This window comes from Sinocyclocheilus grahami, unplaced genomic scaffold (genome assembly GCF_001515645.1).
Source record: "Sinocyclocheilus grahami isolate Dianchi unplaced genomic scaffold, SAMN03320097.WGS_v1.1 scaffold596.1, whole genome shotgun sequence".
In the NCBI taxonomy this organism is placed as follows: Eukaryota; Metazoa; Chordata; class Actinopteri; order Cypriniformes; family Cyprinidae; genus Sinocyclocheilus; species Sinocyclocheilus grahami.
This window is the reverse complement of record NW_015505775.1, coordinates 572,756-584,538: the sequence shown is the minus strand read 5'-3', so window position 1 is coordinate 584,538 and position 11,783 is coordinate 572,756. Positions and strand designations below refer to the sequence as shown.

Below are 11,783 nucleotides of genomic sequence, written 5' to 3'. Positions count from 1 at the left end.
ACTCCGCATTTGAACAGTCAATAGCAAATACTTAAACTAATAACAAAACAGTAACTGATTCAGAAGCGCAGATTGTCATAGCAAAGTCAGAATTACCTTCTCTCCTAGGTTCACGAAACGGTCGTTCATAAAATGCATTGCTGTTCTGTTGTAAGTAATCTTAAAGATTCCTAAATACATCTACATCTAGTAAAATGCATCTACTTTCGGAAGGCCAAATAAAGGATAAAGTGCTTTTGCTTTCGCCTAGAAACATCGTCTGACATGGCTGCTTCAACACTAACTGCGGTTACTAAAACCACGCCTTCTTTCTTTGCATGAACATTTGGTGGGCATTACGTAAATATTTCCACAGTGACGTAGATATGTGGGGGCGTGTTAGAATGAGCCGTTTTAGGGGGGCGTGGCAGAGTCTTAACTTTGATAAAGGATATCTCTTTGGTTTTGAGACTTTAGTCTTTGCAACTTCAGGGATCTTATCTATGCACAATCAGCTTGTAACACTCCAAAGAGAAAGGAAAACTTGAAATCGCATCATATGACCCCTTTAAGTTGAAAGTTCAAACCGCTATGTTAATTTCGAGGCACCAAACCAGATAAACGGTGACATAAACACGTCATTTAGGATGTTGGGATGATGTAAACAGTTGCTGAGTCAGTTAAAGTTTGTACAACTAACATCAACATCTACAGTCTGCCATATCGGTGTTTGGTGACTTTAGTTAAAGGGACATATTTACGCAACAACATGTCATTATAAACCAGTTCAACAGATGGGTTCTGAAAGTAAAAACAACTAATTTTCTCTATACGGGAAATTGATTTTTTAAATGACAAACCTTTAAAAACAGACCCACTGTGAGCTCCAAATATGTTAATCGATAGTATATGCCTTTGTTTATGCCATCTGTTCGCATTATTCACATTATCTTGTTTTTAAAATAATCTTAGTGGTGGAAAAACGACATTACCCATGATGCCATACAGAAAATTCCACCGCCGTTGTGAGCAAATAGCACCAAATATATTGTTTCAAATATATTGTTTCTATAGATATAATCAACAACTTTTAAATTAATAGCTTTATATTTTACCATGTTTTTAATTCGATTATGTTATTCATTTCATGGGGTTTCATGGGATTGTAGTTCTACGAGGTGATTCACATCGTAGCTGGTTGGTTTGGTTCATAGCTTAGAGGACTTTTAGTTCATAGCTTTTTATATCACAATTCTGATTTTTTTTCTCGCAATTGCAAGTTTACATCTCGCAATTATGACTTTTTTCTCAAAATTGCATCATATAAACTCGCAATTCTGACTTTTTCCTCAGAATTGCGGGATATAAACTCACAATTGCGAGAAATAGTCAGAATTGCAAGATATAAACTCGCAATTGCGAGTTATAAAGTCCAGTTCTGAGGAGAAAAAAAGACTGATATGTTCTTAGAATTGCGAGTTTATATCACACAATTCTGACTTAATTTCTCAGAATTGCTAGTTTATATCTCACAATTCTGAGAAAAAAGTCAGAATTGCAAGATTGTATCAAGTAATTCTGAGAAAAAAGTCAGAATTGCGAGAAAAAGTCAGAATTGTGGATATAAAAAAAAACAAGCCTGGGGTTACGTGCCTTGAGAGATCAAACCTGCAACCTCTTGTTCTCCAGCCCTGATCTTTAACCACTAGGCTAATGCCAGAGAATTTTGATAGCATCTAAACAAGACCTTTGTCCCCATCACTGAAGGACACATATCATTAGTTTCCTTTCTTTTCCTAGTTTTCCTTTCCTTCCTGCAAACACACTATATATGCCCAATGTGAAGTGAACTACAACCTGCTAAAGAATTAAATCATTGTAAGAAGTGTTAAAATATCTCAGAGTGTCATCCACCTTTTTTTAACTTCTGTCACGGTGAACCTTGCTAAATCTAAATTCATTAAAGCAGAGTAGAGGATGTACAAATTTTTTGAGGATCTACCTTTTTAATAACTAATGATTTACCCCAGTCAATTAAAGGCTTTTTATTACTACGAGTGCCTTGGAGTAATTCATCTTTTCAGTTGATATTTACCTCTAAATATCCAAAGAGCACCGTTGATTATGAAAGAAGACCAGTGCAGCATTCTTGGCTCCTGTTGTTTAGTTGAAATGAATATTAAGATTACAGAAGACAAGGTCTTGAAAATGCTTTAAGGCATAATTTGCCCAAAAATTCTGTCACTATTGAATACATTCACTAAAAGTGAACAGCAACTATCACTATCAAGCCATATATGAGCAATGAAATTTAAATAAAGATTTACATGAAGTCTAGGTTTGCGATTTTATTTGTGTTTTTTTTATTTTTTTATTTTTTTCAATTTCAACATTAGATGAGAAATATTGCCTTGGCAACTAATAATATTAGCTAATAATATTGATTAGAAATGTTGCCTTGGCAACTAATTGAAATAAATCATGTTTTGTTTTTTTTATTTCAATCAACGTAAATGTTTTTTAATAGTTTATTCAACGATAACAACAATGCTTGAAATATAGTGCAGAAGTCATGTGGACTATTTCTATGATGCTTTTAATGATGCTTTTATTGGAGTCAGACAGCCCTGGTTCCCATTAATGTTCACTGTATGGAAAAAATAATAATTATTAAAAAAGAATTTATTCCACAGAATAAAAAAGTCATATGGGGTTGGGATGACAGATAGTGACAGAATCGTAATTTTTGGGTAAACTATCCCTCAACTTTAAAAATCCTACAATGTGATTTTCTGGATTTTTTTTTCTCATTTTGTCTCTCATAGTTGAGGTATACCTATGATGAAAATTACAGGCCTCTCTCATCTTTTTAAGTGGGAGAACTTGCACAATTGGTGGCTGACTAAATACTTTTTTTCCCCACTGTACACCAGCAGACAATCGTAAAGCAGATCTTTTTAACGGTTTTATTCAATTATTTCAAGAGCTGCAAAACATGTTAAAGCTTCCCTCAACTGCCCGATCCTGGATCCTCACGCTTCTTAGGTGTAACCCAGAGCTGAAAAGCAATGTGATGGATCATCCTGTGACAAGCTTTATTTAGCCTTCTCCTAATTCACTTCTCCTCTCCTCCACCTAGCCAGTGGCAGAAACCATCCCTCTCTTTCTTTTTGCCCCTTAATCTAATCCAGTCTGTTTGTTTTGCTTGGTGTTAAAGTACAGATCAATTGTGTGTGTTATGAAATGACATTACAGCGGCTCAGACCCGTCTCTCCTTGCCAAACGACATCTCGTCCTTCTGAAAATTACCCCCTCTGATTTATCGATTCGTTCTCGCACTTACACGTACACATCCAAACTCAAGACAGCCGAAAAGTAGGACAGTCAACCACCTGGGAGAAACTTTCTCTGACACTCAATAAGACAGAAAATAAAGAGGATGAGACATTTCGGACTATAGGTGCACCAATGTGAGTTTCCAAGAGCCAATTCCGACACTATGGCATTCATTAACTGTACCATTTAATTGAAAAAGTGACAAAAGGTGTTTTTTTTCATGGTAATTGACACTCTGTTTAATGCTGAATAAAGGCAAGCATGTGAAAGCAAAAGATTACCAATGCAAACTTGATTGTGCATGACGTTGTCACGCTCAATACTGCAAGCGCACAGTGTTGCATTCTCAGCATTGCCACAGAGGGCGCTATTGCAGGCGTCAGCATCTTTATGGTCACAATATTTATGATCCACTTTCTCTTTCTGGTTATTGTGAAGCAACAGTTTAAAGAAAATCTTGATGACTTGCTGAATGTTTAAAATCAGCTACCTTAAACACACATGCGGTACACATCTGGGGAAAAAAACTATTCCTCCTTTGCTGGGTTTTTATAGTTAAATTTGACTAAAACAATAAAAAAAATTCTTTACAGAAAAATTTATAAAAAAATATGTTTTCACTAAATTGTCAAGGCAATATTTCACATTATCATTTAACAACATTAAAATAATAATAAAAAAAAAAATATATATATATATATATATATATATATAGACATTTATAAAAGAAATGTTAAAAAAGACAAAAACACAGAACAAAATTACTAAGATTTTTTACTAAAATTGCATTAAAAAAGTACAAACTAATTCAAAATATTAATTAAAAACTGTAAGAGTACCTGAATGTTACTAAAATAACTTTTAAAACAACACATTAAAAAAAAGCACAAAAGCGAAAACCTTCCCTAGAAGCCAGGTGCTGAATTCTACACAAAACGCTAATAAAGTTCATGTAAAATACATAAATCATTATAAAAAAATATATATTGTAAGTTTAACATGGTCAATAAGGCAAGGTCAGAAGTTTTTTTTTTTTACTCGCTCAACAAATTTTGAATTTTCACTGCAAAAAACTGCCCCCCCCCCCCCCCCAAAAAAAATAGTTGTAAAAAACAAAAAATATTTGAGTACATTTTACAAGTGAACACAATTTCAGTCTTTCTACTTCAAAATGTCATGTTTAATAAATTAACATTTATTTGTGAAATTTACTCCTTTACAATTTCCAACTAAATCCTACACCAATTTTTTTATTGCTTATCTTGTAATTTACTTTTACGGTCTGTTTTGGAAGCTTTTATGGATCAATGTACAGCAATACTCTGCTCACGACCATGTGACCCCATTCAGCCTTTAATCCTTTTGGATTGACAAGCACGTCAAAGTTAGATATCGGAGGTGGTGGAGCAGGGTGACTGCATTTTTATGTGGACATGTGTCTCCTACAACACTGTGTAATAAGGTAATTGTAAAACTATTGTTCCATAACATGTTGAAAAATGATTTTCAGAAAACGGCTGTACGCTCCCCTGCTTTCACAAGAAAATAGTGGCAATGCACAAACACTTCAGACGTTTTCGGAATGAAATGGATGACATTGCACAGATGATGAAGGGCAGGATTTTTACGCCATTTAGCAAGCCAGAGTTGTAATCATAAAATAATGTGCTCCAGTGACCCAAATCTCAGGTTACTTTGTCAGAAGCATTGCACACACACATCCAAACACAGGTACATACTGGAAAATCATACACACGCTCGCCGCTGCCTCAGGCACAGACTTTGTTGAATTATAGCCCCAACACGCAGACAAAAGGGGACGAAATATAAAACATTTATTATTTCACAATTAACCTGCAAGCGATAAAAAACTCAGAGACGGCAGAAAATCGCATGCAGGTCAAATTCACATGAGAATTCCTGGAAGTTTCCAAATTTAGAGAAAAATTCTCCAATGTCCTTTTTTTGAGCCTGTGGCTAGGTGGCTCGAGTTATGACCTACTTTTCCCCTTTCCTACTGGACTACAAATTAAGGGAACTTAAACAAGGACAGCAATGCAATACAAGCTTTTATCGCCTTCCTCACAGTCAAATCCATAATACCAGTTTCTCTGTATTGCTAGGATAGAAATCAAAGCAATTATCCACAAGATGCCATGCATTACAGTCATTTTAACAGGCACAGCATGAAACGTGCTCATTTTTCAAGCAGCAGCAATAGCAATATGACAAAAGACTAATAATTATTTTTACACATAATTCTGCAGCCAAGGAATAATAAGTAGAATATTAAAGCTGCAAGCAGCGATGAAAGGGCCCTCGCACCCGGGCTCACCGCCACCCGATGGCTTTAGGAATAGAGCAAAGAGTGGGCAATATGCATTTAAAGTGGTAAATATAAGAGGAATATGTCAAAGTCATTTATATGTGAAAAACTTCCTGCTGCCAGCTGGTGGCGCTATGATTATAACTGGACGTTGGCATGTAGATGTCTTCAGGTCAGGACTTTTATCAAACATGTGAAGTCTGGTGCAGATTGAACCTGGTATGTTTGAGTTAGTGCAAACAAAGTCATTTCCTGTTGCCAGCAGGTGGCGCTATAATTATTACTGAACATTGATGTGTAGATATCTTGAGGCCAGTATTGTTACTAAACATGTCATGTTTGGTGCAGATTGGACATTGCATGTTTAAGTTAGTGTAAACAAAGTCATTTCCAGTTGCCAGCAGGTGGTGCTATGATTATTTTTGAATATTGGCCTTAAGATGTGTTCCGGCCAGGACTCTTATCAAACGTGAAGTTAGGGGCAGATCGGACATTGTATGTTTAAGTTAGTGTAAAACAAGTCATTTCCTGTTGCCAGTAGGTGGTGCTATAATTATAACTGAATATTGGCATGTACATGTTTTCAGGCCAGGACTCTTATCAAACACTGGAAGTTAAGGGCAGATCAGACATTGCATGTTTAAGTTACTGTGAAACAAGTAATTTCCTGTTGCCAGCAGGCGGCGCTATACTTAGAACTGAATATTGGCTTTTAGATGTGTTCAGGCCAGGACTCTCATAAAACGTGTGAAGTTTGCGGCAGATTGAGGCATTGTATGCATAAGTTACAACAACTTCCTCTTTCATGGTATTAATTCCATGCTTTAGCACTTAGTAAGTGTTGCTAGCATGTTTGAGCATATTTCTAGCATGTTTAGCACACAATGGCATGTTTTTACTGTGTTGCTAATAGTGCATCACAGTGTTACACGTGTCACTTCCTGTTGCCAGCAGGTGGCGCTATGAGTATGACTGAATTTGTGCATGGGTATTTGTTCAGGACTTAACACATATTAAAGATGTGAAGTTTGAGGCAGATTGGACACTGCATGCCTGAGTTACTGTAACTTCCCCTTTCACTGCTTTAATAGCATGCTTTAGCACTCGGCTAAGTGTTGCTAGCTTGTTTTATTATGTTTCTTGTATGTTGCCAGCCTATTTAACACTTGCTGATGCTTTTTAATATGTTCCTAGGACTCCATAACAGTGCTAAACATGTCACTTCCTGTTGCCAGCAGGAGGCGCTATGTCTATTAACGAAAACGGGCACGTAGATGTGTTCAGGACAGGACTCTTATCAAAATTTTAAATTTGGGGAAGATTGGACACTGCATGTTTGAGTTACAGTAACTTCCTCTTTCACTGCATTAATAGCATGCTTTAGCACTTAGCTAAGTGTTGCTAGCATGTTTTAGTATGTTTCTAGCATGTTGCCAGCCTATGTAACAGTTGCTGACGATTTTTAATATGTTCCTAGGAGTCCATAACAGTGTTAAGCATGTCACTTCCTGTTGCCAGCAGGTGGCGCTATGAGTATAACTGAATTAGGGCATGGGTATTTGTTCAGGATATAACACCTATCAAACGTGTGAAGTTTGGGGCAGATTGGACACTGCATGCCTGAGTTACAGTAACTTCCTCTATCACTATCGAGGGGCACTTCGTTGAAATATTATAGGTGGCACTATCGAGCCATTTTGCCACGCCCAATTCTGAAACCCATATCAGATGTAAATTTTCGCCAGTTCTGATGTGTGTGCAAAGTTTCATGAGTTTTGGAGCATGTTTAGGCCCTCAAAAATGCGATTCACTTTGGAGAAGAAGAAGAAGAAGAAGAGGAAGAATAATAAGAAACGGAGCAATTCCAATAGGGTCCTCACACCATCGGTGCTCGGGCCCTAATAACTAAGATGCGGACTATTGCATTGGATATTTTACAATGGATTAGAAATGTTTGGTCAGATTTAAAGGGACAGTTCACCCAATAATGAAAATGCTGTCATCATTTACTCACCAGTATCATTTCAAACCAGTATCAGTTTCGTTCTTCAGTGGAATGTAAAAGAAGCTAGTTGAGAAACGTTTTATGTTTGACAAAAGAATGAAAGTCATACATGGTTGAAACAACATGAGGGTGAGTAAATGATGACGGGTTTTCCATTTTTGGGTGAACTATGCTTTTAAGACTCTGAACTATATGGTTTCAAATTTAATATTATTCCCGTTGATAGCACTCTTTAGAGTTTATTTTCAAAAGCGCCTATGAGGTTGTTTGCATTAGTGGAGAAATATCTGTTTAGAACAGATGTTGTTGCTTGTAAAGGGTGCTTGATCTGTGCATATTTCTCTCCTCATTCAGATGAGATGACTTTTTCCACTGGAGAAAGCAATATTATGGGTAAAGGTCTCGTAAAGGTTTGAAGTAAAAACATCTTAATGATGGATTCGTTAAGTACAAACAGCTTTTTGCTTCACACTGATTACTTGTGGATTAATGTGATGTTTTTATCAGCTGTTTGGACTCTCATTCTGACGGCACCCATTCACTGCAGAGGATCCATTGGTGAGCGAGTGATGTAATGCTAAATTTCTACAAATCTGTTACGATGAGAAAACAAACTCATCTACATCATGGATGGCCTAAGGGTGAATCAATTTTCAGCAAATATTCATTTTCGGGTGAACTATTCCTTTAACATGTGTCTCTTAAAGTTTTGCTTCTCATACTCATTGTCAGTCATGTTTGAATAAATGAGGAGTGATGCCTGGCTTCTAAAATGAGCATGAAAGTTATGCCATTACAGATTATGCCTGCAATATATCATGTATCAATCAACAATACATCATCTCAGCTTTTTCATTTTCCAACACCTGGGCAGGTTTTGAAAAGGGAAATGACTGTGCAGAAAAAAAGACGCTGACACATACAAATCCTTTATGTCTAATTTTGGGTCAAACCCAACTATAATTGTTGCAAATGCAGTCTTTTATAGGCAAAGCTAGCCATGTTGCTTCAATGAGCAGTGCATTCCATTGCAAAAAAAATTTGATGTATAATGAATTTTTCTTCTCTATGGAAAGCATATTAATATTTACAAATTGAAAAATGCACAAAAACATCCACTCACCATCCACTCGGAAATGATTATGTCCACTTTTTCCACAGGAAGGTCAATTTCCTCTATTCTGCCCTTGATCAACGTGATGGTGTCTTCAAGTTTATTTGATCTAGAGAAAGCAAAAATAAACTTATAATCTAACACTTATAGTAGATGTCGGTATATTGATTATATTAACTAAATTAAATTAAATGAGTTGCAAGTGTTCCAATGAACAAAACAAAACAAAACAACACAAAACAAAACAAAACAAAAACAAAAACTATTTGGAAAATAAATAAATGATAAATGATCAAATGCATGTTACTAGTTTGAACACCTCGTCTGAGACAATTAATGTTAATTATGCTAATTTGGCCGGGAAACAATCTCTTCAAAGACGGCTGCTAATTAATCCAAATTACACACACCACAGCGGACTCACCAGGACAACAACACTAACAGCCCCAATTTGACAGCACCTCCTCCCATGACCTTTTGCACTAAGGGTCAGCAAACTAGCGTTCACCTGAGTGTTTGTGTGTAAGTGTGCATGAATACCCCCCATCCCCCCTTATTTAAATGATCGCTCCCATTTTGACCGGTAACCCTGAGCATAAATCTCTCTAAATACTCCATTATCATGACAGCTAATGTTACTAGGGACAGAGTCATTACTCAAGTCTGCAGAGCGCATTTCTGCCCAACCGATCCTTATCTCTGCACCTTCGCGCTATCACACTCTTCCAGAATCCCATTGTAGCGCTCCCTCTATCCGCCCCTCCTTCAGCAGACGGTCTTGAGCTAGGAAACACTAATCTCATTACTGGGTTAATTTAGAGGACAATGTCAGCTATGGGGGGAGAAAGAGGAGGAGGAGGGGGATTTGGGATGCTTTAATACTTCCCTCCACAGGATGGTACTTGGTTTAGGGAATATGATCCAAGTATATTGATCCTCTGGGACTAATGATTGGATTTAAGCTGTAAAGTGTTGATGGCAGACTGGATTGTCCACCAAATCACCATCATGACTGGTGTTAAATGGTGTAATCTAGGGAATAAGTACCTAAATTGTCGAGATCACGTGGGGATTATGCTGTAAATTCTCCTAAAACATTAATAAAGACACTTACGGAACACAAAGCCAGGGAAAAATTTCACAATACAGGTGCAACACAACTAGCCTAGGTTTGTACAAGCTATTGATTCATCCCTCAGTTTATACACACAATAAATAAATAAATACATAAATAAATGGTGCTACTTTGAAACAATTTTCACATTTAGAAATTGCTAGTAAATTTCACAAAGAGAAAAAAACTATGAAATGATAAACATACTGATTAAACGTGACATTTTTAGATTAAAAAAACTGCAAATATTATGTTGTTGTAAAAATACTTGTAAAAATCTGTTTTATTGACAACTTATATTAAATTTACAGTGTAAGGTAAAAAAGGTGCTTCAATAAATAATGTAAAAATTTGTATTCAATTACAAGTCTGTCAAAAAAAAAACTGGTATGGAAACAGTTTCCACTTAAAATTTGCTAGTAAATTTCACAAACAATTACAAAAGAAACAGCAAGTAACACATGGAATTAAACATTACATTTTGAAGTAGAAAAACTGACTAGTGTTTTATTGTAAAACTTACTCCAGTCATCTTTGTTTTAATTACTTCTTTGAAAAATCACTTTTTACATTCTTGGCTCTTTCATGATAAATTGCTTATGATTTCCCTCATTTTTAGTCAATGTAATAACTAAGTGCTTAATTATTTAATGTAAATAATACTTATTACTCCATTGTACATGCATTTCTGTCAAAGTGTTTATTTAATTCATTTATATTGCTTTTTATGTATATATTTAGCATTCAATTAAAAATTAAATTGTGATTCTCGCCTCTATAATGCTGCATAAAGCATCATGCACATCAGAAAACCACCTCTGTAAAACCCATTCACACTCAGGCGGCATATGTAGGAGGCCTCGGCCCAACAGAGGCCCAGCGAGCTGTAAAATTAAACTTCATTTTCCTTTCATCCTCCTGCCTGCTTCGACTCCTCAGACTTACATAATAACAATAACCATAATCAAAAAAATCTCCCAGACACCACATGTGGTGAGCACATATCAGCTCCAACAAATAAAACTATATTCCTGCTTCTGGATGAAATGGAAGTGCCTTCGGAGGTGATACATGAGGTAATTTGAATGGGCAGATAGGTCGTAAAAGGAAGCAGATAGGGCAGGCTGGAGTCCATTTGTATGATTAGCGTGCGTGTGAGACACAGGGATGGAAGCAGGGGAGATTGGAAGTCGACTGGGTGGAGGTAAATGACAGGCCTTTAGGAACGTGACTGCAGCCTGTAAACACATGGAAGTCAAGAACTGAGACAAATAAAAAGAGAACTAGTTTGGGGATGAGATTGCAACGTAATAAAGCTCGCCGGCCCAGGTTTGGTGTAAGAGTGTTTCTCGGGCCACTTGACAAAACTGCCACTTCTACTTTTAGGCCAATTCTGCACTGTCACTGAAAATTTTGCATTAATTGATCTTGTACATCCATTTTTATGACTTATATGTTGGGTTTTTTAATGATGAATTCCATACTGTTTGCAAATTCTGCTGATTTGTCAACAACATGAAGTTGTATAGCTGGCTAACATACTGTATATCAAAACTAGGGTTGCAAAGGGGTGGAAAATTTCCGGAAACTTTCCAAAAATCCCTGGAATATTCCAAAAAATCCTGGAAAGTTTCCAACATGTCTGGAATATTTCCGAAATTTACTGGAAATGTTCCACCTTTTTGCAACCCTAATCAAAACTTGCCAAAACTGTCAAATTTATTTGTGATAGACTTGTAAACATAATTAAGAATGTTTTGAAAACTAAAAACCAATCAGTAATGGCTTAGTGGGTTTATGCATTATAAAGTGGGTTTATGAATGATTCACATAATTATATTATATACACACATACATAAACTGTATATATATATATATATACTGTATATATATATATATATATATACAG

General features: G+C 36.1%; 1 protein-coding gene across 1 annotated transcript in view; it reads right to left on the bottom strand.

The window, feature by feature from the left end:
- The window catches only part of LOC107557273 (protein arginine N-methyltransferase 3-like), a 39,950-nt gene that overhangs the window by 16,700 nt on the left and 11,467 nt on the right, over positions 1-11,783 (bottom strand). Inside the window, exon 10 of the mRNA XM_016240637.1 lies at positions 8,770-8,869. Within this exon, the coding sequence (XP_016096123.1) occupies positions 8,770-8,869 (100 nt within the window). The remainder of the gene's footprint in view (positions 1-8,769; positions 8,870-11,783) is intronic.